The 26521-nt window shown below is 58.9% G+C and overlaps 1 protein-coding gene across 5 annotated transcripts in view; it reads right to left on the reverse strand.

Moving 5' to 3' along the window:
- The window catches only part of ITPR3 (inositol 1,4,5-trisphosphate receptor type 3), a 66358-nt gene that overhangs the window by 18925 nt on the left and 20912 nt on the right, over positions 1–26521 (reverse strand). For 4 of the 5 annotated variants that reach the window (XM_044776415.2, XM_070515086.1, XM_044776417.2 and 1 more), the window contains 26 exons: positions 20960–21081; positions 18987–19073; positions 18222–18380; positions 17932–18030; positions 17491–17574; positions 15019–15165; positions 14656–14751; positions 14077–14127; positions 13739–13881; positions 12629–12728; positions 12391–12551; positions 11641–11782; positions 10305–10466; positions 9598–9770; positions 8950–9069; positions 8399–8581; positions 7166–7417; positions 6936–7080; positions 6332–6473; positions 5412–5611; positions 4109–4238; positions 3557–3614; positions 2311–2476; positions 1211–1375; positions 1058–1132; positions 520–645 (listed from right to left, as the gene is read on the reverse strand). In XM_044776415.2, coding sequence (XP_044632350.1) covers positions 520–645; positions 1058–1132; positions 1211–1375; positions 2311–2476; positions 3557–3614; positions 4109–4238; positions 5412–5611; positions 6332–6473; positions 6936–7080; positions 7166–7417; positions 8399–8581; positions 8950–9069; positions 9598–9770; positions 10305–10466; positions 11641–11782; positions 12391–12551; positions 12629–12728; positions 13739–13881; positions 14077–14127; positions 14656–14751; positions 15019–15165; positions 17491–17574; positions 17932–18030; positions 18222–18380; positions 18987–19073; positions 20960–21081 — 3488 coding nt within the window. The remainder of the gene's footprint in view (positions 1–519; positions 646–1057; positions 1133–1210; positions 1376–2310; positions 2477–3556; positions 3615–4108; positions 4239–5411; positions 5612–6331; positions 6474–6935; positions 7081–7165; positions 7418–8398; positions 8582–8949; positions 9070–9597; positions 9771–10304; positions 10467–11640; positions 11783–12390; positions 12552–12628; positions 12729–13738; positions 13882–14076; positions 14128–14655; positions 14752–15018; positions 15166–17490; positions 17575–17931; positions 18031–18221; positions 18381–18986; positions 19074–20959; positions 21082–26521) is intronic. The other variant, XM_044776416.2, reaches the window with a different exon arrangement.

Genomic DNA, 26521 nt, shown 5'->3' on the forward strand with positions numbered 1-26521 from the left:
CCGTGAGGGGTGGAGGGTCAAAGGTTGAGATGAGGTAAGTTTGGAGTCAGAGGCCAGGATGGGCCTGGGAACAGGTCAGGGTGAGGCTAGGCGAGGAATCAAAGTCAGGGGTCAGAATGAGGCCAGAGTTGCTATCATGGGTCAAGGAAACGCTAGGGTCAGATTAGGGTCAACATGGGTCAAAAGAAAGGAGGCTGAGGGTGAAAGGTTAAGATGAAGCTGAGATTATCAGAATTAGGCCAGAGAGGGAGACAGAAGCTGGGGTCAGGGTCAAGATTCAGGGTGAGGCTGGGATCAAATGAAGGTCCAAGTGGATGAGGATGAGGGGCAGAGGGTCAAAGGTTGAGATGATACTAAGATTGGATTCAGGGGTCAAGGTGTGTCTAAAGACAGATCAGGGGAAAAGGTCAGGGTGAGACTGGGTTAGATCAGCATCGGGGGTTAGTGTGCGGCTTGGGTTGGGTCAGGGTTCAAGGTGAAGCTGCACTAGGGAGTCAGAGGTCAGAAGTCAGGGGTCACCTTGTCGTAGGGGATCTGCAGCAGGTCCAGCATGACCTTGTGGGCGTCCATGTTCTTGAGCAGCCGCTGCTGCTTCTTCCTCATCTGCTCCCCGACGCCGCACATCTTGTTCAGCCGCTCCAGGATCTGGGGGCAGGGAGGCTGAGCCCAGGGCCCTCCCTCCTCCTCAGCTTCCCCCCGCCTGGCCCACCCCTCAGGCTGCTCCGAGGCCCAGCACACACCAGGGCCAGGAAGCAGGAAGGAGGCCATGGCCAGTGAATCGTATCACTGCAACGAGGCAGGGAAGCAGTAAAAACCCAATTCCACCCATAAAAGTAAGTAGAACAAGATGACTTTGAAATGGAATTTCATTAAATTCCTTCAGCTTTAAAATCATTCCATCTGGACCTTAGCAGGGTTGTTTTTAACGTGCAGGAAAAGCCAGAAGATGACTATTTTGAGGACCAGTGGCCGGCAGAGCGGGGAGTCAGCAGAGGCCGGGCCCCAGGGCCCCTAGGACAGGCGGGCTGCAGAGCCATCCCCAGGACCCGCCACTCACGCCCTTGACGATCTGGTAGTTCTCACTGCTCTTCTCCCCGGGTGGGGGCAGGAAGCCTTCCTCGTCTGTGGGCTGCTGGGGGCACAGGGGTTGGGGTCAGCCGGGCCCCGCCTTCGTAGGGGCCCCGGCCCAGCTCCCTGCAAGCCCACTCACCTCCTTCTTGTCCTTGGCGGCGCCCGCCTCTGCCTCCTCGCCCTTGCTGCTGCCCTTTTTGTCCACCCACAGCTCTGACTTCTCCACCATGGTCCGCAGCCGGTCCAGCTCTGACCTGATCACCTTGTAGTTCTCCACGTCCTGGGCGGAGATCAGCAGCTGCACCTGATGGCCGAGGACAGGGCTGCCTGGTAAGAGGGGCACCGCCGGGGCCACTGCCTCGTAGACTCCCGCCGCCCTCCCTGCTCCAGGCCTCTTCTCCTGGCATCTCCACGCCACCACCATTTCTCCTCACTGGGCCAAATCCTACTCAATGTTTATGGCCCTGCCTAAGTCCACCGCCTTCAGGAAGCCTTCCCTCATGGTCACAGGCCTCCTTGTGCTGTCATGAGCAGCCTCGTCGCCTAGCTTCAGTTGCTCAGACTCGTGTCACATGCTGCTATGGGCTGTCACTTGCTCACTTGGACCCTGAACAGGACAGGGCAAAGCGCAGTGACACCCCTGAATGCTGGCTGAAGAGGGACCTGAACCCTGACTCCCCCCTTACCCGCTGTGGGTCAGTGGGTAAGGGAGGAAAGCTCCCTGGGCCTCGATTTCCCTCTCTGTAAAAGAGGAAGGAGAGTAGTGACCACGTTGTCAGGGCTGCTGCGAGAATTGCAACGCTCAGTGCCTGGGACACAGCAAGCTCTTGCGAAGTGCACAGGGAGCTGTCGAGCCCAGGTGACATCACGATACAAAAGCAGCCGCCTTAGTGGGGGCTGAGGGCGTGCCAGGCGTGACCTAAAGCAGTCAGCAAAGGTGCACATGACAGAGTCTGCAAACCATCAGTGCCGTCCACGTCGTACGAAATGACAGGCCTTCAGCCAGGCTGAGAGGAGATGAGGGCGGCCAGGACTTGGCCCTAACACCTTTAAGGAGCTCAGCAAAGCCAAGAACCCCGAATGTGCATCTAAGCTCCCCCCTGCGCTGTGAGCTCTCCATCACTGTTCACCCCCAGTGCCCAGTGCAGGCCAATGCGTGGCCGGGGCAGCCCCAGGAAGCCCCCTCAGGCCTTCTTTCCCGGACCCCCCGAGGGCCGGGCGCTCAGGAGGGGGCGGCACCTGCTTGAAGGTGTGCATGGCCTCCTGGCGCTGGCTGAAGTGCTTGAAGAGCAGCTGCAGGGCACCCGAGACGAGCGGCGCATAGTCGTGCATGGTGAGGTGGATGAGCACGCGCAGGAACATGCGGCCGCCCTCGTCGTCCACCTCCAGCATGCTGCTGGTCTTCCTGCAGCACCGGGCGGGCACGGTTGGCGCGCTCCCCGCTGTCCAAGGGGACAAGCGCACTCCCTGCCACCCGCTAGCACTTGCAGCGCCCAGGGTACTATTTGCTAAAAGTATCAACCATTTCTCACCAGTTTGTAAACACCCACTGCCCTGAGCTCCCCACGGGATCCCCACGTCCTCTAAGGTCCCGCAGGACTCCCCCGGATTAAGCAACTGAAGCAAAGACTATTAATATGGGATCCGCAGCCCCCCAAAGGGGTTTCCTGGATAGAAGTTGGGGCCGTGAGCAGAGATGGGGAAAAGACTGCATCTTTATTTTACCAACCTCTAACCAAAAGCTACCATTTCCTTCAATGAGAAAAAAGGAGCAGTTACCTGTGACTTTGTCACCACTAAAAATCACTGATGTTTTCACATCACCTCAGAGCAGTGACAGAAATCTCGAAACATCGTTTACACTCATCACTGCTCGGAAGTAAAGGCACTAATGACACGTCGGGCACAGCTCGTTGTTTAATGTGTTAATAAAGAGACACACACACAACTGCCACTTCAAATTTGGTTTCTTCAATGTTGTGGTAAGTGTATCTCAATGTCATTGGTTTTCTTTCTAATTTTATTTGCTTTATGAATTTAAAAACGCCATTCTGAGAAGGGGTCCAAAAGCTTCACTGGACGCCAAGGGCATCCAGAAACGGTAAAGGGCCCCTACCTCCTGGGAGACCCCCAACTCCAGCCCTCTGTAGAGCAGGCTGCATACCCCCCACCCCCTCTCTGCTCTGGGACGGGGGTGTCCTTCCCAGGCCCCAGCCAAGTCCTGATGCACCAACAGAGGCCCAACTGCCCCGAGCGAAGGCAGGGGAATGGCCAGAATGACAGTGGGGTGGGGCAGGAAAGGGAGGGTCAGAGCGCAAAGCCGGGGAGCCCGCCCCAGAGCCTGGGAAGGGGCTACAGGGCAGTGAGGGAGGGAGAGGCCAGCCCCGGGCTTGGGAAACAGACCACCCCAAGAGGGGGTTGCCAGCCTGTGCCAGCCTCACCACCCAACCCCCCCCCAAAATCCCCCACACGACCCTGGCCTCACCCCACTCCAAACATGGCCTCTGCCTGTTCCCCGATGCGATCCAGGTTCATGTTGGCAGCTGTGGGGAGCAAGAGGGGACAGATGGGAGCAGGGGGCAGGTCCATGTGCTGGAAAGATGGGGAGCACAGGGGTGCGGGAACAGGGACATGCCCAAACCACCCCTTCCCCACTGGTTGGGTGGTAGCCCCTCTGCCCACTGCTTCCTGGAGTGGAGAGGGAACCAACCAGGGCAAAGACCAGAGCAGCCCCACTGCCCTGCAGGCCAGTGTTGGGGCAGAGTTCTGGGCTGGGGGTCAGGAGGCCTGGGCCCTGGTCTGGCTCAGCCTCTGACTGGCTGTGACCTTGGGCAAGTCCCTACTCCTCTACGGGCCCCAGTTTCCCCATTTAGGAAATGGAGCGAACGATCCCTGCCCTTCCGCCTCACTGTGGCAATTAAATGAGACAATGGAGAGGAAAAGCCTTTGCAGGTGAGGAAGCAGGGCCAGGGCTGGGGAGCAGGCTCCACCCCACTGCTGGGTATCCCTGGGCCTGAGGGCAGGGGTGGGGGCTCACTGGTGGAGTCGAAGGCGGGGGCTGTGCCATCGGCCCCGCTGTCCTGCATGGGAAAAACCTCCACAAACTCCTTCTTGAAGACGGACAGCAGGTAGGAGATGCGGTAATCCAGGCGCACGTTGAGGATGAACTGGAGAAGTGGGCAGAGGATGGGGTGAGGACCAGCCCAGGGTCAGGAGGCCTATCCTGCTCCAGGAGGGGAGAGAGGTACCCTGAACGAGCTCTAGCACTCGGGGGTTTCAGAACACATGTTCAGCGATGCCCCCGGACATCCCAACCATAAAAATCAAGACCGCTCTCCCCAGGGAGGTTCCAGGGTGCCCTCTCCCCAGCTCCCACCCCAGTGATAGGGGATAGCACCTCCTCTCAGAATGAGGCAGAGACTCCCCTCCCGGCCCACTCAGTCCCTCTTTCCCAGGCTGGACGCTGACAGGAAAGGGAATGAAGCTCCCTACATCCAAAGGCCAACCCTTATCTTCCTTTCCTGTTCTCCCCATTGTACCCTGGGGCTCCTGGTGGGGGGGGAGGGCAGGGAACCCAAGACTGTGAGGGAGCAGGAGAGGCCCCTGTGGGGTCTGGGGTGAGGACACTGCATCTGCAGACACTCCCACTGGCCTCTGTCCTCATGGGGCGCAGAGCCTCTGGACACAGCCAGGACTCAGATCTGAAAGGCCCCAGAATGAGTCAGAAGCCCCCTCCTCTGACTCTCCTGAACAGGCCCTGCCCAGCCTGGGTCCCCAAGGAGGTCACTGCATTACCCCTCCCGTCCTCTGGCGGCAGCGAGGCAAAAGTAAGGGTCCCCATCCCTCCTCAGGATGCTACCAGCCCCTTCCCCAAGTGTTCTGGGGAGTCTCAGACGAGATCAGAATAGGGATGACTGGGTCTGCCCTGCCGGGAAACGGGCTCTGCTTCAAAATCTCTGTGTGACCGCGGCCATGTCCCCTCCCTGCTTTTACTTTCCTCATTCGTACAATGGGAGGTCAGAGCTGGACTTTAGTGCATGCCACATCACCGGGAGGGGTTGTCACAGCACAGACTGCGCGCCCGGCCTCCAGTGTCTCTGATCTGTAGGACTTGGGTGGGGCCCGAGAACGTGCATTTCTAAGTTCCCAGGTGAGGCTGATGCTGCTGGTCCAAGGACCACACTTAGAGAACCATGGGGCTAGACAGCTGATCACCGTGGAGCCTTCCAGGACTAGATACTGTGATCTGAGGGGGGTTCACCCGGCCCAACCTCCCCGTCCCTGCCTCCACTCTCCTTTCCTATTCCTGACACCTCCCACCACGGTGCTGGCCCAGCCACCTGCAGGATTTCCAGGATCTTCAGCTTGGTCTCCATCACCACGATGTCTTCATTCTCCTCAAACTTGCTTCTGTCCAGGGGCTCAGCGGCACCGGCCCCAGCAGACAGGGTGGGGGCACCAAAGACAGACTGCTTGCGGCTCAGCACCATGGTGGACATCATGTGGCCCACGCCCTGGATGGACCGCCGCACGTTCTTGCCTGCAGAGTGGAGAGCAGGAGTGGGTCACAGAGGGTACCAGCAGGGGCCCCCAGTCTGACTCTGTCTCTGCCAGCTTCAGGGCAAAGCCATGCTAAGGAAGGGACAAGGCTAACCCAGGAAGGCTTCCTGGGGGAGGTGAGCTTTAAGCCAAATCTGGGGGAAAAACAGAGAACCAGGGCAAAGGCAAACTGTGTGGGGAGATCAGTGAGGATTCTCAGGTGGAAAATCATGGGAGCTGCTACAGAGCATGGGGACTGAGGGGACAGTGTGGGGAGCACCAAAATCCAGGTGTCAGTCTCTATGCACTTTTTGTTTAGATGACCTTATGCGACCTGGGGCTGTCCCCGAGGGCAAGAACTGTGGCTCACCCCTCAGACTGCCCTCTTCCTCCTCACACTCCCCAGTAGCTGGGCTGTGTCCCCCATCTGACTGGGAGCTCCCCAGGCAGGGCCTGTGTCTCCCCTCCTCCCCCACCATGTCCCTCAAGATCAAGCTGTGTTGGAAGGTAGCTCGCCCAGACCCGGGGTCTCCACAGCACCTGGGCAGGGGGCCCGGCTCGGCCAGCCGAGGTTGGAGGGGATCGAGCACAAACACGCCCCTTTGCAGCAGAGCCAGGAGGCAGGCTGCACAGGGGGGTTGACCAGAGAGGGCTTCCAGGGCTGGGAGGGGACTGAGGCGCCCCCTGGGGCGGGTAGCGGAGGGGCCAGGCCGGGCCTCACCGCCGGGGTCCTCGTAGGCCTGCAGCATGGCCGGGGGGCCCTGCACGCAGTCGATGATGCCGAGCAGCGTGCGCGTGAGCCGCAGCAGCTCGCTGAAGCTGTAGAAGCCGAAGTAGATGAGATTGTGCGCCAGGCTGACCACCTGCGGAGGGGCGGGGCCGAGGTGAGCGTGGGCGGGGCCAAAGAGTGATGGGCGGGGCCAAGACGGGAACCTGGGCTAAGGCGGGGAGAGGCGTGACCTCTGGGAGGGTGGCCTGCGTGGACATGGAACCAAGGGTCTCAGACAAGGCCAGCCCCACCCAGGAGGTTACTGAGAAAGACAGGCTTGCAAAGGAGGCCACCATGAGGGGGATAGGGCAGAAATGCAGGAAGGTGGGGGGCGGGGGGGTCCCGCCAGGAGCCTGTGACAGCCCCAGGCTGATGGGATGAGTAGACTGGGGCAGGCAGCGCTCCCCCAGCACCAGAGTCCCAGCGGTCTATGCAGTCCCCCTGCACTGGCTGAGGGCACTGAGGGAAGGGAGGTGGTGGACCCCACAGCCCACCCCTGCAGGCGACAGAGGCCCGGGGAGTGGACAAGCCAGATCCCGGCTGAGCCCCAGCCCACCTCGAAGGTGAGCTTGTTCTTCTCCTCGTTGGCAAAGGGCACGGCCTCGCTGACCACGTTGTTGAGGTAGTCCTCCACAAACTCCATGGTGCTGGCGAACTTGTTCTTCTTGTCGTCTCGGGAGGCGTTGAGGTTGGAATCGTAGCTGGGGGTGGAGGTGGTGAGGGTTAGGGTCCCTGAGACCCTCCCATCCCAGCCTTGCCTGGCCCCCCTGCCCCCACCCATCTCACTCCTTGATGGTGATGGCTGTGGGGATCTCAGTCCAGAGACGGGCAAACTTGACGGGCGTGACCAGCTCCTGGGGGTCGCGGTCCACATGCACGTGCAGCATCAGGTGGCAGAAGGAGGCGCGCAGGTCAAAGGGCAGCATCTCGTCGGCCATGCACAGGAAGATCAGGTCAACGCCCAGCTGCTGGGAGATCTCGTCGATGGCCAGGTACTGCCGGTCCAGGCACATGCGGGCAAAGAGCTTCAGCTGGTACCTGCGGACAGGGAGAAGGTGAGGACACGGCAGGTGGGGGCTGGCAAGGGCTGCTAGCGCTTGGGCCTGGGCTTTTGAGGACTCGAGAAAGTGGCAAAGGGACTCAGGTTAAACCATGCACCAGCCACTATGACAGAAAGGACCCAGTTCCGAGGAAGAGAGGAATTAGGAGTATTTGTAAATCTCCCCCTCCTGGCTACGGAGGAAAACGCTTTCCGGCTCAGCCAGCACAGGTCTTCTTGGGAAGAGGGACAGCACAGAGAAAGGCCGGGAGAGGCGGGGAGAAGAGGGCAGTGAAGGAACCAGCCCCAGGCAGGAATGGTGCGGGCAAGGCCGGGAGAGAGAGGGGAAGTGAGCTGCTGGTGGAAGGGGCGAGACCACGATGGAGGAGTGACAGAAAGGAGGACGGGAGGAAGCTTTGTGGGGCCCGGGTGATGTTGTGCCCTCTGCTTCCTCCTCAGAGCCCCGCATTACCGACCACGGGCTCCAGAGCCAGGCGGCCTGGGTTTGAACCGTGGCTCACCAGTTACGGCTGGGTAACCTCAGGCAAGTTCCTGAACCTCTCGGTGCCTGTCTCCCCCACTTTACAATCAGGGTAATGACAGTCCCTACCTCCCGGGGTTGTTGTGGGGCTTAAATGAGTGATCAGGTGAAGTGCTTTGAACAGGGCCTGGCATATAGGAGCATCTGATAACTGTTAGCTAGTATTCTTGCTTTTAAAACATATGTCTGGAGCCAGGTTTGGGTTTCCTTCAGGCCTGGGCACTGTGCTGAACCCGGCCTCAGGGCCACCCTGTGCTCCTTGGGCTCCACTGGCGGCCTTCCCTTGGTCTCCCTGGTGGAGGCCACGTGGCAGGCGAGTGGAGGCAGGAGCCCCATCTGAAGCTGTTGGAGCTCGGCCATGGCAGGACTGGCCGAGGCCTCTGAGAAGGCCAAGGGCACGGGAAGCTCTGAGGAGGGGACGGAGCGGGGGCTGGGGCACCTGTAGTAGCTGAGCACGTTCTCATCGTGGGCATTGCCAGCCCGCGCCTCCTGGGCCAGCTGCCTCACGCTCTTCTCATGGTGCTCGTTGTTCCTGTCGGTCCAAGTGAGCCACACCTCCTCCTCTGAGTACTCGATGCTCAGGTACTCGTGCGACTGGGCCATCTCCTTCACCGGCCGGAGCCTGCAGACCAACGCCACCCATCACAGGGAGTGGGGGGCCGGGGCAGGACTCCTCCCATTCCCAGAGCCCTCCCTGAGCTGGGCTGAGTGCCAGCTCAGGCTCCCATGCTGCCTCCCAGCTTGGGACCCCAAACAGACCATGAGCCTCTCAGGGCAGGGGCCGTGGCTCACTCTCTCTCCTCTGTGCTCCCCTCTCCCCCACACAGTGCCACACAGAGCTGGGCACATGGCAGGCACTGGGCACATATCTGCAGAGAGCGTGGTGCCAGTTCTACCCCGAACTCAGACGGGGCCCAAGCTCTAAGGAGGCCGGCAAGCCGGCCAGGGTGGAGCCCTGGCTGTGGGTGGGAGACGGGGCAGCCGGCTCACTCGGTCTGGATGAGGATGTCGCTGTTCTTGGGGTCCAGCACACACTTGCAGATGAGCTCCTGAGTGACGGGGATGGCGATGTGGTTGGACACACACAGGTCGGAGAGGTAGTCCAGGAATCTGGGATGGTGACAGCAGTGGGGGAGGGGGCTCAGAGGCTGGCCCGGTGGGGATGAAGCCCACCCTCCTCCTTCCCCGGCGGGCTCCCTGGACCAGTTACTGCCCCTACTCCCTCTCCAAAGCTTGGAGACAGGTGTGACGGACTCCCAGCTGCCCAGGGAGGGACAACCCATGGACACCTGGGGCAGGGAGGAGGTAGACAGGGACGCAGGGGGTCAGGCACAAGGACAAGAGTGATATTCAAAATACTTAACAACTGGTTCAATACAGGCACTGACTTTGTCACCAGAGAAGGGTCTGGAGCCTCCTGCCGGACCAGGAGTCAACCCTCCTGTTGCTACATTGGGCCCAATGTGGGAGGGGGCCCTGGGAGGGGCTGGGGAGGCCAGGGCCTCAGAGAGGCGGCAGTTCACCAACAGAGGCAGAAGTATTTCCGAATTTTAACAACCAACACCGGCTGACTTTCTCCCCTGCGCAGGGGTGGGAAGGAGGAGGGAGGGGCGCGGGAGGGGAGGCGGGTGGGCCCACCTGGGCTCTCGGTTCTTGCGCACGAGGCTGACGAAGGTCTCCACCTCGGTCTTAGTGATGTGCTTCTCCAGGAGCTTGCGGTTGTTATGCAGCAGGGCGGTGATGGTGTCCTCGGCCAGGATGTCGTAGCCGATCTGGGACTGCATCATCCCGAACTGCTTGGCGATGTGCTCCTGGGGGCACACGGGCTGGGGGTCACGGGGGCCCAGCTCCGCTCTGGACACTGCCCCCAGGCCCCAAGACGGGGCCCCGACACTGGCAGGGGCCCCCGACCCAGCACTGGGTGGAAGAATGGGTTTATATGATACGGTTGTTCAGCTCGCGGTCTGTCTCCCTACCAGAGCAAAACCTCCACGAGGCGGGGACCTTGTCTGTGTGGCAGGACCGGCTACATAATTTGTGGGGCCCAGTGCAAAATGAAATAGTGGGAGCCTTGGTCAATAGTTAAGATTTCAAGATGGCAAAAGCAGAGCATTAAACCCAGTGTGCGGCCCTTCTGAGCAGGGAGCCAGGTGGTACGCCCTGAAGCTGGCCTACTGTGTGCCTCCCTACTAGCCCCAGGGCCTAACACCATGCCTGCACACAGTAAATATTCACTGAGTAAATGAAAGCATGAGCAAGCGAGCGAGGGAGGCAGGCAGCGAGCAGGTGGGCGGCCCGGGCAGAGGGCGCAGGCAGTCACAGGGAACAGGCGGCAGCGCACCTACCTGGTTCTTGCGGTAGTCCTCCTGGGAATGGCGCAGCACGCGGTAGCAGAGGCGGAACATGTGCTGGTAGGGGGCATTCTTCTGGTCTGACAGCTCTTCCAGCCGCACCAGGGGGCCCTCACCCCCCTTGTCGCGGAATGGGGCCTTGAGAATGCCAAAGATCTGGGGGAACAGGGAGGATGAGGAGGGGTCCCCCACACCTTCCCACACCCCTAATTATCCCAGGAACCCTAAGCCCCAACTGGCCCTGTCCCAAAGCCACCCCGACATTAACCCCCGGCTGATTCTAAGCTGGACTTTACCCCAGCCCACCCCATCAGCCCCAGGTCCAGCCCTCATGCCCTACTCCTGGCCGGGATCCCGAGGCCGGCCTCAGCCCTCACTCCCCGACATGAACTCTAATCCCAGCTCAGATCCTGGGCCCGGCTCAGCCTCTGGGGGAAGAGCAGAGGGTCACCAACGCTCAGGGGGCTGAGGCTAAGTGAAAAGGCAGGCCAGGCCGGCGTGGCCAGAGCTTAAGAGACGAGACCCGGGCCAGTCGCATCACAAAAAAATGTAATTACAAAACTCAGAAAGGCGGGGGGTGGGATGGGGGTGAAAAACTGTTCTAGAACAGGCCAAAGAGAATCGAATGGAAGGAGAAAACCTAAAAACAAGCTTCAAAAAGACATGTTGAGAAACATCATACGGATTGGGTGTAATTGCTCATTTTCTGAGGTGTGATGAAGGTGCTGAGGTCATATGGGCCAGCGCCCTTATTCTCGGGAGGTGCACACTGAGCACTTGAGGGCGAGGCGCACCCTGTGTGAGATGCGCGGATGGAAGGATGCGTGTGTAGATGTGGGTCCATGAAGCCAAACTGGCCACATGGTAACAACTGAACTCAGGCGTGGGACGCACAGTGTTCACAGCACTATTCTTTCAAGACTTTCCAAGTATTCGAACATTTTCATAATAAAAACTTAGAAAAAAAAAAGTTTCAAAGAGCACACTTCTGGACACCACATCCTAAGTTCAAATCCCAGCCCTGCTGCTTCCTGGCTGTGTGCTCTCGGTCCGGCTGCGCCAACCTCTGTGTACCTCAGTTTCCTCACGGGGTGAGGGGATCAGATGAGTTAATACATGGAGGGCACTGAGAGCACAGCCTGGCACACAGTAAGTGCTCAATAAATATTGGTTTTTTGAAAGGGAGCGATGAGAAAGGGCAGGGAGACTGCAGCTCAACCCGAGACGGGCGGGCGAACTCGTGAAAAAGGCATGCTGTTCCCCCTCCCACAGGCCTGCCGCTGCAGGTCCAGATGCCGCCGGCCGCACCCCCACACCCGTGCACACGCACCTGTTTGAGGATGTTCTGTTCCCTCATCAGCTTCTGCCGCTCCCGGTTGGGCTTGGTGACCGTGATGTCCAGCACGTTCTGCCCATTATTGGGGACGTCGCTGACGAAGAACACCAGGTCCTCCAGCAGCTGGATGACAAACCTTCACAAAGGGACACGGGGATGATGAGTGTGAGGCACCGACCCTGGAAACCCCCCCAGGACTCCCGCATCACGTGCCCCACCGTGGGACACCAGCCCTTCCCCAAACATGGCTCTCAGGCCCTGCTGTCCAAAGCACAGAGCCCATCATCCACCTGCAGCTTCTCTCCCAGCTTCACCCCGATCTGCTCTCAAAACACACCCCTTCCCCCACCCACCCTGCATTCCGAAGTGCCCCCAAGACAAAGAATCTCAGGGTACTCCAATCTGGAAAGGAATAGGGCACAAGGAGGGGGGGCGATTTTTGGTGTGAAGGGCTCTGTGTTTCCATCCTGACTCTGCCACTTACTGGCTGTGTGACCCTGGACAAGTCTCTTAACTTCTCTGAGCCTGAGTCCCATCATCAGTAACACAGGGGTAATGATGGCTCCGTCACACCGTTCATTCTGGCAGTATGTGAGCAGTGAGGCAGGGGCCAGTCCCCACCTGTCTCTCCCGCCCCAGCCAGCCTGCCCGGCTCCTGCTTTGTGGCTCCTTTGTTCATGAACTACAGACCCCTGGAGGACAAGGCCTCTCGGGACACCTCAGTAACCCTGCCCCCCGGCCCACCTGCGGTCGTTCTGGCTGATGAAGCCCTCGTTAAGTTTCTCCACGGCGCTGGCCAGCATGGAGCTGGCATCGTTGGCAAAGTCCAGGTCTCGGATCTCGGACACGGGCACCGACACGATGGCAAAGGCCTCCTTGTCCTCCTTGGTGGGGCAGGTGCCCAGCTGCAAGGACAGAGGTCAGCAGGCCACCCAGGAACAAGCCTGGCCCCAGCCCTGGCCCCCGCCCCGGCGGCCCGCACCATGAGCCGGATGGGCCGCTCCTCCTCCACGTCAATGGGCACATTGGTGCTCTGGATCCACGTGTTGGTGCAGAGGTGCCGCAGCCGGACGTACGAGTTCCTGCAGGTAGGGCGGGGGCAGGGCTGCAGACGGCGTCCCGGAGCGCATCCCTGCTGTCCACCCACCGTACCCCCAACAGCTTCACCTTCCACCTGACTCCTCACCAGCAGCCACGGGGCAGGGGCACTGTCCACTCCAGGTGAGGAGCCCGAGCCAGAGAAACGCACCAGCCGTGTGCTAACAGCTACCCTTCCCGGGCCCACAGGCCTTCCCCACTCCCCAGACCCAGAGCGCTTCCTAAGCCAAGGCTTGCTCATAAACGTGGGACCAAAATTCATTTGGACAAATGAGGCTATTTACACTATTTATCCCATTTAGTGTCAACGTGCATCCGTTTCACAGCAGAAATACTCATGTCTGTGATTATGAAATAGAATTACCTTTCCGAAATGAAAAAGACTATGAATCTCCAAATGCATCAGGCCCAAGAATTTCAGATAAGGGGTCACGGGCCTACAGTGACTCAATTAATTCTCCCATCAGCCCTGTTGATGGGCAGACTTGCTACTCCCATGTTACAGGTGGGGGGATGTCAGGGCAAAGTAAGCTGCCCGAGGTCACACCTTAGTAAATGCTAAAGCCTGAGTGACACTCAGAAGTTTCTTGATGTTTCGTCCTAGAATCTCAGGGCTGGGGGGCTTTAAAAGTCAGGGCCCAGCTCCCCTGCCCAGTGTACCCTGGACAAACTGTCGTGCAGCCTGTGCCGGGGCACCCAGACCGGCTGGGACGAGTGGCTGCTAAAGAACACTGGCAAGAAGGCCTCTGACAGAGCAACCAGCACAAGGCAGCACCCCGCGCACAGAACCCAGGGCCCGGCCCATGGCGGGCGTCCCATGGTGGTCAGCTCCCTCCAGGTCTCAGAGCTGGAGCCCCAGAGGGACGGGTCGTGCAGATCCCGAGGCCAAAGGACCTCAGGAGGACAGAGGAGTTGGGGATGCGGGGAGTCCAAGGACAGGATGGCCCAGCCTGGGCACCCCCAGCCAGCCCCAAGGCACGCAGCACACACCCACCGGGGCACGAAGGAGTCAGTTTTCTGCAGCGTGGTTGGGTCCAGTTCAAAGAGGGAGGCGATGTCGTTGCCGTGGGGCACAGCCACCAGGCGGTACTTGATCTTCTCCCCAGCGTTCCGGCGACCTGTGCGGCTCTGGGCACCCTGGGGTGAGGACCCCAATTCAGGCAGGAGCCCCTCCCTCCCCTCAGAGGCCCTGAAACCACCGGGGATCCCACCTGAGAGGCCATCTCCCTCCAGCCCTCCTCCCAGGGTTTCGGGGGCCCCCTGCCCCGCCCACACCCAGAGCGGCTCACAGTCACCCCTCTCCCGGCCCCGGAGCCCTGCTTCGGGCCTCACCGTTCCTGCTGCCTTGGGATCAGACACGTCACCCTTGTAGCTGGGGTTCTCCTGGACAGAAATACAAGATGGGGGAGCTACTGGACACCAAGCTGTGCCCACATGACCCCCACCACAAAACAAGGTCCACACGTGGCCCAGGGTCAGGTCAGGCAGCCCCCACCCTCCCAAGGTGCCCATCCCAGCCCCAAAACCCCATGATAGCCCCCAGCCCTACCCTTCATGGCCCCCTCCCTAGGCCCACAGATGAACACACACACACACACACAAATACCCCAATACACATAAGCCTGTGCAGCATGGACAAACATGGACGTCAAATCTAAGTCCCACAAGGGCTGGGCATTTTGCTCACTGCTGCACCCCCAGTGCCTAGAACTGCTCCTGGCACAGGGTGGGGGCGCAGTAACATTGATTAGGCTCATTGACAGTCATGTACTTATTTGATACTATTTGTTAAATAAATGCATGAGACACACACGTGTCTATGTGTGCAGACGTGCACCAGGCCCACATGCTCGTGCACACGCACATGCACGCACAGCCTGAGCTCCCAGGATGCCCGTGCCTCCCGCTCACCTCGGCAGCCAGGTAGTTGCCGGTGGCCAGATGCTTGAAGCGGTACAGGCCATTCCAGTGGCCAGCTCCTCCACGGCAGGGGTCGTGGTGCACCACCTGGGGGGTGCAGGGGTGAGGCAGGAAGAAGAGACTGACCAGGAGGGGGAGCTCCGACCCTGGGGAGACCGGGAGGGAGGGCACTAGGAGGCCTAGAGAGCTCTGGGTGGGTAGCGCCTGGACCCTCCCTGGCCCCTTGGCTGTGCAGGGGCTCAGAGGAGAGACGGGTTGGCCTCCCACCCTGCGGGATGACGGGGAAGAGGGAGGGGTGGAGCCCAGGGCCGGAGAAAAGGGCTGAGTCCTGGGCACCGGAAGCAGGGCTCTAACCTCCACCTCCCAGAGGGCGTTGGAGCTGGTGGCCGAGGTGGCAGACTGGCGCAGCGTGGTACGCAGGAACACCTGCAGCTTGCCCTTGTACTCGTCACATGTCAGGAACTTCTCCTGCTCTGCGTGGAACAGCCGCACCACGTCTCCCTGCAGGCAGCGGGTGGGTGCTCAAGATGGACAAGGACCAACCTCACCCGCCTGAGACGCAGGCGCAGCCGGCTGGGCCCCTCTTGCTTCTTCCAGAGCCGCCAAGTAGAGGGTGAGATGCGCACTGAGCCCCACCTGAGGGAGGCCAGGACGGGGCACGCCACCCACAGCCCTCAGCCCAGACCCAAGGCCACAACATCCAGACGGACAGCTGGCATGGGACGTGCTCTTACCCAGAGCTTTCTCGGGCCTTCTCCTGTTTGAACCTGCCCTTGATCACCTCCCTCCCTGATATGTACCTCTAGAAACCCCACCTGACCTCTAAAGGCCAATCGAAGTCACCCCTCCAGGCAGACAGGAGGGCTCGCTCCTCCTGGGGTCTCCCCAGGCCCATGGCTGCACCTCTCCTAGGCCCTTGCTGTCTGAGTACCAGGAGACCATGCCCATTTCTTTGGCTCCCTACCGGCCTGGAGCAGCTGGAGTGCCGGGACTGTGGCCTGTTGATCTCCATAGCTTTGGACACAGATCAACTTTCAATCCTGGCTCTGCTCTTACAAGCTGTGTGACCTTGGGCAAGTCCCTTAACATCTCTGAGCCTCAGTTTCCTCTCCTGTAAAATACTAGCACCTCCTGGCAGAAATTGTGAGGATCATAATTTGTATAATGAAGTAACACTGGACACGTCTCACATGCCAGCCACAGTGCAAGCACCTTACACGAATTTTCTCCTTAACCCTCGCACTAACCCTCTGGGGACAGACACCATTATCCCCATTTGACAGGTGAAGAAACTCAGGCACAGAGAAGGTAAGTGTCCTGCCAAGGGTCACGCACCTAGTGACAAATGGGACAAGAATCCAGGCGCAGCTCCAGTGCCCACATCCTCATCTCTCCACCTCCCATCCTCCTGCAGTGGGCCTGCCACCCAGCAGGCCCTCAGTGTAGGCTGCACTTCCAGCATCATCACTAATAACATCTTCTGTCTTCCCTACACTTGCAGGACACAAAGGACTCAGTCGACATCTGTGCACTAAGGCATGAGAGAGTGACCGAGGGAACGAATGAATGTACACAGGCTGGGCCGGTGACGATGGCAGAACCTACTGACTTTTTGTAGCCAGGCAGTGCTGGGTGAGAGCGAAAAAGGGGCTCTGTACACTCAAATCTCATTCCTGAGGTGCCTGGAGTCTAACCGCAGAGCCACGACAGAGTCACCGAAACCACTCCGGACGGCACCACGGGGTTTGGCCAGTGATGCTTCATTTTCTGAGTGCTGCACAGAGTTGGGAATGTAATGTGTAATCGGGGGAGGCTTCTGGGGGGAGGTGGCACATGGGCTGGGCCTTGATGCATGTGTGGATGATGTGCAGCCTTAAGGGAGAGAGGGAAAGGCATGTGCACACAGCACGAGCGGATGGGAAACAGCCTGGGAGGTGGCAGGGAGGCGGGGGGCGAAGGGCTGAGGCAGCCCTAGGGGGCAGGAAAGTCTGAGAGAGCAGCCTGGCTGGGAGAGGAGGGTAAATGGAGCCACTGCAGGTGTCTGAGCAGGGGAGGGCGCAGCGCACAGGGTGCTCCTGAGGTGGCTGCTCAGGGGCCTGTCACCTGTCCCTCTAACAGGTATCATGGTCAAGTGAACCTGCCGAGCCCCCCAGCTGAGGACCCCCACCTTCTTCGCTACCCCAAGTCTGCCCCTCCACGTGCCGCCTGCTCCCCAACAGGCTGGTTCCATCCACTGCAGCCCCGCTTGAGTGACCTCTGACCTCTCCTCTCTTCTCCCGCGTCTCGGGGTTTCTCTAATGCTCTCTCCAGCCCTCCTGCCACCCTCTGCTCTGGTCCCTCCCAAAGTCTTTACTGCGGTATTTCCCAGCAGTCCTGTCCTCGGCAGGCTCGTCCCCTCCCCACCTGCCAATCCTTTATGTCCTAGTGCCCATGCCAGCAGGTCCGGACCAGGCCACAGGCCCTGACCTAGCAACCTCACACCCTTGTCTACAAGGGCACAGGGCAAAGGGTAGGGGCCTGGCCGGGATCCACGGAGCAGGCCTCTGGGAGGGGATGGGGTGTTCAAGGGTCTGGGCCCACCTCAAGGTGGGGGGATGGAGACCCCAGCCCAGTTGGGGCCTGTGGGTGGGGCCCTGCGCTTGTGGAGGGAGGCTGGAGTGGGGTGCAGAGCCAGAGACAGGGGCGCATGGAGGGGAGGGTCAGACGGGAAGCAGAGCTGGGTACGTGGTAGGTGGGAGAAGGCAGGAAGGGGGACCTGTGGGGGCGGGGCAGGGCAGCTAGCAAGCAGAGGGCAGTGGGGTGGTGGGGGGAGCTCCCAGTTCTTACCCCTTTCAACACTTCCTCCAGGTGGTCTCGGAACTGCATAAACAGGTTGATCTTCCAGCTGGTGTTGCAGTTCACAGAGTTGACCTGGGGAAGGGCAGAGACCCATGATGCCAGCAGCCCCCGGCCACTGGGGAGAGGGGCAGTGCTGAAGGCCCGGAGAGGGGGTGAGGGGAGGGCAAGCCCAGCCACGTTAGAGCACAAGGAGGAGTGACTTCCCCCAGCCAGGGCCCCTGACCCCAGCCCAGCTGCCCTCGGGCTGCCAACCTGTCGGGTAGAGAAAGGGGGCAGATGGTGGGAGACAAGTGGGGGAGCAGTGAGGCCCAGCTCGTCCAGAGGGCCACATGGGACGAAGGAAGAGACCCTGGTGGGGAGGGGGTGTCTCTACTCTCAGGGGTTGTGGACGCCCCTCCTCTGCACGGCTGGCCCCACCACCCCACTCACCTCCTTGCAGCCGGCATTGTCACTGAGCTCATAATTGCTGGCATGCAGAGGCTGCCCTGCATTGACGGGATTCAGGATCACCTTGTCCCCCACAACCACCTATGGGGACAGGCAGAGCAGGGTGAGGGGAGGAGGGCCAGGCCTCCAGGCCCTCTCTCTGGTCTCAGTCTGCCCCTCTAAGAAATGGGCAAGACCTCATGCAGTCCCCACATCAAAGATCCCACAGCAGCCCCTCTGGAGCTGTGGCCTGCACCTTCCACCAGGCCCCTCCAACCCGGCCCTGTCCTCACATTGTCCCCATTGCTCCGCAGCTTCCAGAAGGGCTGGATGAAGAGCCAGGAGCCCTCGTTGCCCGTGGCATCCAGCGTCACCCGCATGGCGTTCTTCTCCAGCAGGGCCGGCAGCCGCTTGTTCACTGTCAGGTACTTGTTGCTCTTCATGTGCAGGAGCTGAGGGTCGGGCGGGGCACAGGTCAGGTCACCCGGCCCCAGGAGGCCAGCCCACCAGGGAGGTGGACACTGGGGGGCCCACTGGACCCCTGGTCACAGCTGGACGCACATACAGTGTCAGACACACAGACACAAACACGCAGACACACGCAGTCACACACACAATCATACACAAACACCCACACCCAGTTGGGCACCCCAGTGACACAAAAAAAAGAAGCCTGCACTGTTCCAAATACCTACGTGTATTAGCTCATGCACTCTTACAATAACCGAGACGGAAGTATTATCACCGGCCTGATCTTACAGACGGGGAAACAGAGGCACAGGGAAGTCAAATAACTTGTCCACGTCACAGAGCCAAGATGTGAACCCAGATCAAATGGCTCCAGAATCTGTGTTGGTGACCACCGTGCTGGCAGTACACCCCTGGGCACCCCTGGGCTCAGGCTACACAGCAAGTGGCACACACAGAAGCAGATGTGCAGTCACAGAGACGGTGCTGGAGCCACCCCCTGGGGACACACACCCCAGAGGGCATGTCAGCGAGCACCCCTCACCCCCAACACCAGCCTGGCCTCTGCAGGGGGAGGAGGCGGGCCTCACCTGGATCACACTGCCATACTTGACCACGTCCCCGTGCACCTTCTTGTTCTCCGTGTCGTTCTGCTTCTGCTCCATCTGGGCCGCGTGCTACGCGGACACACACAGGGGTGAGGGCAGCTTAGAGGCCTCCTCCTGGAGGGGGGCAGCCCCACCCCTGAACATGCACGTGTGGGTACACACACACACACGGCTCCTGGCACTGCACCCACAGTGATCCTCAGAGGCCATCTAGCCTGTCCCTTCCCACTATTGATGAGGGACTGAGGCTCCGAGGGTGGAGAGGCAGCCCGACGTTGTACAGCATGCAGCCCAGGGAACCAAACCCCTAGCCCCTGCCCTCACCTCCCTCTGGAGGGGGCATGCCCGCAGGCCCCCGGGCCCCTATGCCCCCTGACACCCCAGGCACCTAAAGCTATGCCTCACTACCCCCACCTCATCAGACCCCTGATGCCCCCAACACGGGAGCCCTGCCCCAGCGCAAACGCTGGCAGGTGTGCTTGCTGCCATTTCCTCCTCCTCCTCTACCCCCACTCCTCTGTGACCCTCCCTCCCAAAACTGTGTGTGCTCCCAGCCCACTGCCTCCTGGGAGCCCTCCCTGACGGGCCAGGTCCAACTCTGATGGATCGAATTCTGGTGGCCTCAGAAATTTGATTTGCATCCTATTAAGGGCACCTTTTAAGGTACTTCTGTCCCATTAGACTGGAAGCTGCCTGAGGACAGGCTCCATCTCCTCCATCAGATTAGGGGTCCCTGCAGGCAGGGGCTCTGTCTCCTCCATCAGACTGGCACTCCCTGGGACCACTGGCCCCTCTGCCCCTTCCTTCTCCTCAGTCTCAGGACCCAGGACTGAGGCCCGGGTGAGGGTGGCCGCTGGGGAGTGTTGCCACATACCATGTGGATTTCCACGGACCTATCGTGTCTGGCTGTGTGACCTCGTGTGGTTCTGAGGATGTGTCTGTGCACATGTGAACGCCCTACCCCCAGGCCCAATGCCCAGTTCAGCCTCGGCCTTTCGCCGGCAACAGGAAGGAAGCCTGTGACGGCCCCCAGCCCAGGAAGAAAGATGGGATTATTTATAACAGAGCTCTGGCAGCCCACCCAAGCCCCTCTTTCCAGCCCTGTTCACAGCCACGGGGTGGCCCACCCTTCCCCAATTTTACATCCTCCTCAGGGCCGGGAGCCAGGGGAAGGGGACACAAGGCAGCAAGGCCTGCATGACGGGGCGCGGGGCACCGGGCCCGAGGGAGGGTCTCAGAAGCAGGCTGCAAAGCCGCTGACCACAGCCGAATCTTCCCACTCTCTTTTCCATGGTGACTGGGCTTGGGGCCCTGAGCTCTTTCCAGAGAGGACTGCCCAGGATGTGAACCATGGCCCCTGAGGCCTGTGAGCACCCACTGGGCCCTAGCACCACGTGTCCAAGGAACCCAAAGTGAGTCAGAGATCCGGGGGCCATCTAGGCCCTACTGCAAACTCACAGGATGACCAGGGACAGCCCAGTGCCCTCTGAGGGCCCCAGGCTCCAGCTCTGTAAAATGAGGGGAGAGGTTAAGACTAATTCTCAAATCGGGTTCCCTGGAGCCACTGTCTCCGGGAGCCACTGGTAACTCCATGTACAGTTGTACAAGTTGTTCACTGCACCATGGTGTTCAGCTGAAGGGCTGTGTGGGAGCTGAAATCCAGTCCACATTCCACTCACTGAGCATGTGCCCTGGTACAGGGCTATGCCAGCCTGCAGGAAGGGGCACCTTCTTCTAACTGGCACAAAAGGTCATGTAGACGAGTGGGTCACTGGGAGGGTACTATTCTCCCCCACCTCACCTCATTCACAGCAACACACACCAATCTCTAGCGTACTAGGGTCTTAAAAACCGCTGGGCTCAGCCACAGGGCCCCTGTTGGCCCTGACTAGCAGCAGCCCTGCGTGCGCGCCCAGGTTCCTGACGCACACACAGATGCACACGTGCGCACACACCTGCAGCTTCTGCAGCAGCACGACGTCAGCGATCTTCTCCTTGTCCTGCTTGGTCTGCTTGGCCTTCCAGTACTGCTTCTGGGCCGAGTATCGGTTCATGGGACACACTTTGAAGAGGCAGTCTGTAGCAGGGCGGCAAAGAGAGGGAGATGGGTTCATGTGGGAAAACCCAGCCAGCAGCCCCGCCCCCAGATCCCACCTCCACTCTCCCCATCCCTCCCCCTCCTCCTGCCCCATGGAGGGTAGAGAGGCAGCAGTTGGAAAAACCCCGGAGAACTTGGCGCATCCTGGATTAAGTAGGATGGAGAGTCCCAGAGGCAGGTTTAAGAGCAGGATGGCACCTGGGAGGCAGACACGTGCCCCCACAGGAGAGCTATCAGAGGCTCCTGGCCCCACCCCTACGCCCTGTCTGTGCCCAGCCTCTGCGGACATTAGCGGCTGACAGCTCACACCTGCATCCTTCGCTGGCCGACTGCCATCTTGCCCACAGATGCCTGGGAAGTTACAACCCCCTCGCCCCCTCCCGAGGGGCAGCCGCATCCAGCAGCTGACGCAGGCCCGTAACAGCCCAGCCTCGGAGAGACTGTCTGCGGTGCCAGGCATGGCCCGGCTCCCTGTGGGGTCAGGGTGACGCTTCTCTCCCCCGAAACCACATCCTTGCTCAGCTCTTCCCTGGCCCTCTGTGAGCGAGGCTCCCTCACCCTCTTCTCCGGAGAGCTCGCCTCAGTAATTCTCCCCCTGTCGGCTCTGCTTCTAGGGGACTTGACCTAAGACAGAGCCAACCAAAATTCCAGAAACAGGTTCACTCTTACAATTTTTATTTTGGAAATCAGACAAAATACCTACGATTTTCATAAGCCCAAACTCCTGAAAGGGCATCAGATTTTTCTCCTTATCGAAAGGGGGCACGAGTTGAAAAATCCTAAAGTGTGGTAGGAGGGGACTGAGGATTCCGGGTCACGGGGAAATGCTGGGCCTGTCTGACAAGAGCATGGGCTGTGCTGTGAGGCAGTGAGTTCCCCGTCACAGGAGGGAATCCCACCCTGGGCAAGGGGTTGGGCTCATGGCGCCTAAGACCCTCTAATGCAGCAGGGCTGTGCCTCCGTGACTGCACGGTGCTCCAGCAGCACGGAATGCAGGAGAAAGATGGCTGTGCTGGGGCACCGGGAGGGGGGCCGCTGGGGGAGCAGGTCACAGAGCCCGGGAGCCCCCTTTCACACGTCCTCTCCTCCACCATCTAAAAGGAAGGCTGTGTCCCTGCCCTGGTCAAAGCTGGTCATCCAGCCCCTGGGAAGTAAAAGCAAAGCTGGCAGAGGCGCCTGGTGCCATCAGGAGAAACTGAGTGAGTCACAGTTCAGAGAAGAGAGAACTTCCTTGAGGGGAGGGAAGAAAGTCACAATTCCATAAGCAGATGGAGCGGCCCAGGGCTGCCCTGCCTAGCCCACCTTGGCACCACCAGCACGAGTGGGCATCACTTCTGGAAACAAGCACTCAGTGTGTTGGAGAGAGTATGTCTTCAAGGGGTTCTGCTCAGCGCTCAAGAAGAAGCTGCGGTGTCACCCCCTCCAGGAAGTCCTCCTGCTTCTTCAGGCCGGGCTGGAGCTCTCAGGACTCCCCCAGGTCCCCTGGTCACCACATCGATCTCACTGCCTTGTTAGAGGCCTCTGGTTCCCAGCAGGAGCAGGGGAAGTGGGGCCACACCAGGGGGTGTTTTGGAAGTAGGGGTGAAATTTTGGTTGTCCCGAGGCTTGAGGTCACAGCTGACATTTAGTGGGCAGGACAGGGAGGCCGGACGCCAGCACCATAAACACTGCCCATGTGACGCCTGCCGCGAGCATCCCCCGTGTGCTCACAGGTGGACACTGCAGGCGGTGCTCTTGACCCGGGGGGGCACAGACACACAAAGCATTTTTTGCATGGTTTTAGCAAACACTGAATTTCCCAGGAATGCAACTCTGACATAAACTCAGGGAATTTGTGTTGTTCAAACTCTACCACGAGATTTTTGCTCTTTTAGAAAATGCATCGCTCACAGCCACGCCGAATGCCTGCACTTGTGGCTGCGGCATTCATGACTCAGCAGCTAACCTGACTGCCTCCTTTATTCGCCCCACACTTACTTCCACCATATATATTCCTTTACTATAAACGCTTTCCTTTTAGTTCTCTGTTTTGTCACGCTTAGGGCATTTATACTGGCCTCGCTCCCTCCCCCGTCTCCGGGCTCCTCAGACCCTGGGCCCTTTCCTGTTACATGAAGACTATAGCCTTTTTGAATTCCACTTCCTAATATTAAAGGGGGCTCTGAGTCTGAGAGTGGATCTGCTCCTTTTTCGCCGCCCTCACCAGACTCTGAGGGGCAGGGAGGCAGGGCCGAGTAGAGCTCGTCACTGTGTCCCCAGCCCCCAGCCCGGGGATCAGTCAATGTCTGCTAGACGAACGCATGAATCTAGAAATGACTCCCTCGTGTGTGAGGACACGGGGCTTGAATTTAGCCTTGAAGGGAGGAAAGGGATGAGGTATTGCGAGCGGAGGGAAGGGAAGAGAGAGGAGGAGGAGGCAGGGAGCCACCAGCTGGTCTGGTGAGCCGAGACGGGAGGGGGCTGAGGGGGCAGTCGGGGCTGAGTCTGAGTGAGACTGGAGCCAGGGGAGGGCAGCGTGACCGGGAGCCCAAAGGCCTTGGCGATGGATCGTGAACCCCTTGGTCTCTCCACAGCCCACCCCTCCCCTCCACCCCGAACCAGAGACGAGGACAGGAGGAAAGAGAGATGCTACCGCAGGTCGCCTAGAGCCGAGGTTCTCAAGCCCTAGGAAATACATTTTTGGATCACCATTCCAGAAAACAATACGGGGACTTCCTGTTCCTGGGAGGGTGGGCAGGCTGTGCCTCTGACAGGGCTGAGAACCACGGTTGTAATCCGTTCTGGGCCAACCCAACTAGAAAACAACCGGATTTTTCAAATGCGTCTTATTTTAAGACTTAAAGAATGGACGAGAGAATGAGGAATCACCCCGCGAGAACAGAAGAACAAAAGGAAAACCTGGGAGATACAGAAACACCCCAGCGACTTTCGCCCTGAGGGTATCTGCTGATTCCAGAAAACATGAACTTTTATTCGGACAGCTTTACCAGGTGACGGGGGCGGAAATCCGAGCCCAGGCCCAGGAAGGGTGTAGGAGAACGGCCCTCAATGAGCTGAGACCCCAAAGAGCACCACCCCCAGGTGAGGGCTGACCCGGAGTAAAACAGCTCCTCCCAGGAACTAGAGCCCCCTGGAATCCCCTGCATGGTGCAAGAAACCCCAAACTTGAGCTTCAGGTGGTTGTGGCCAGGCGGCGGCCCCAGGAGTCTGGTGACAGGATACGCACACCCTCCCGGCAAGAAGGTGCCTTCCTCCTAGTCCACGACCACGCACACCAAACTTTTCAAATGCAAGAACCAGTATATAGTCAAAGACAACCAGGAACTGTTGGGAGCTCGACGCCACGAGACAGAACGAACCACAAAACAGAAGCTAGAAGCAGAAGAGAAGAGACCGCAGACACAGACATCATCTGTAACGCGGCTGCGCCCACTCTGCTTACATCCACAAGAGGAAAGCTCGAGGACCCCTGCAGAGAACAGCAAATCAGAAAAACTGACACCGCAGACTGAAAAAGAGCCAAGCGGGATTTCTAGAAATCAAAAAGCTTCAATAACCAAATTTAAAACTCACTGAACATACTTAAGAGAACAGACAGAGCTGAAGAAAGAATTTGTAAAACAGTAACAAACCTGACTGTGGTTGAGGCATTCTAATTCTATTCTACTCAACTTTTTTGGGGGGCGGGGGGCTGGGGGGGAGGAAGATTAGCCCTGAGCTAACATCTGCCACCAATCCTCCTCTTTTTTGCTGAGGAAGACTGGCCCTGAGCTAACATCCGTACCTATCTTCCTCTACTTTATATGTGGGACGCCTACCACAGCATGGCCTGCCAAGCAGTGCGGAAGTCCACACCCGGGATCCGAACTACTGAACCCCAGGACATCGAAGTGGAACGTATGAACTTAACTGCTGCGCCACCGGGCCAGCCCCTCTACTCAACTTTTTAATGGATGGCTGAGCCCCATTACAGGGACTTTACAACCACTAATGGGTCAGAACCTGTGTCTGAATGAATCGTGCCGCCCTGGGGCGTCCCCGGAGAGGGATGAAGCCGGAAGCGATCCCTCCCTGCTCTCGACTCCTCTATATCTTTCTTGGAAACTTACTACCTGGAACGTGTCAAAATTCACCTTTTTCTCTCACATAGATCCTCCCTTAGAGCCTTGCCCACAATACATGTCAGAAAATGCTTGTTGAATGAATAAATGATTTGAGCTCTCTTAAATGTTTGTGGGCCACCTCTGTGCACATCTCCATGCTGTTACTGTGCTCTTTGCCCAAAGGCAGCCCTGCAGAACCCCAGAAGGGGTCACAGCCTTCCTTCTCATCAAACAAGCAGGGCAGAGGGCAGAAAGGAGGAAGGGAGACTGGGCCCACGTGACAGCAGCAGCAGCAAAGGCTAAGAGAAAACTGTGAGTCCAGGGGGGTTTCCGACAGTTAGGCCTGTGTGTTCTGGGGGTCTGGGCCTGTCGGTGAGGGGGGCATGGGGCTTGTGAGGCTGCAGAAAGAAGACACTCATTTATTAAATAAAGGCAAGTGACATTCCCTGAAACTGACTAAGGTGTGTAACACCCCAAAGGCTACTGCCACTGCACAGAATCACCGTGGGTGGTGGGAGCTTTAAAAAATACAAACTCCCAGGGGCCGGCCTCATGGCACAGCGGTTAAGTTCGCACTCTCCGCTTCGGCAGCCCAGGGGTTCACCAGTTCGGATCCCAGGCATGGACCTACCCACTGCTTATCAAGCCATGCTGTGGCTGGCATCCCACATATAAAGTAGAGGAAGATGGGCATGGATGTTAGCTCAGGGCCAGTCTTCCTCAGCAAAAAGAGGAGGATTGGCAGCAGATGTTAGCTCAGGGCTAATCTTCCTTAAAAAAAAATAAATAAAACAATCTCCCAGGTCCCCCATAGATATTGGCAGGTCTAGGGTGATGCCCGGGAATATGCATTTGTAAAGGCCCCGACCCCCCACCCCACCCCACATATACACCCTGAGACCCTAAATGGTTCTGTTGCTCAACCAAGGTTGAAAAGCACCAGTGTGGAGGACTGGAGATGAGAACAGAACACAACGGATAAAGTTATACCCTTGCAACAATGCATAAGTGCTGTATAAATAATGCGAACATCTGTTTTTACTTTCTTTCAACATTTAGACCAACAAAACACCAAAGACCCCATTGTGGTTCCAGAAGAGGATGTAAGGCTTATTCAGTCCCAATGACGTAAAACTAAGAGTGCACGTGGCAGCGGTGGAAGGGAGATGGGGGCAGGCGCCCGAGGAGCTGACGGAAGGAGAAATAAAGGGGTAGCTAGGATTCTTGGGTTTCTAAAGGGGATAATGGAGCATCTGCAAGAGCGACAGGATGCTGTCAGGAGGGTGGGAGGAGAGAAAGCGGAGGAGTGGGCCGAG

The sequence above is a fragment of the Equus asinus genome, chromosome 8 (assembly GCF_041296235.1).
Source record: "Equus asinus isolate D_3611 breed Donkey chromosome 8, EquAss-T2T_v2, whole genome shotgun sequence".
In the NCBI taxonomy this organism is placed as follows: domain Eukaryota; kingdom Metazoa; phylum Chordata; class Mammalia; order Perissodactyla; family Equidae; genus Equus; species Equus asinus.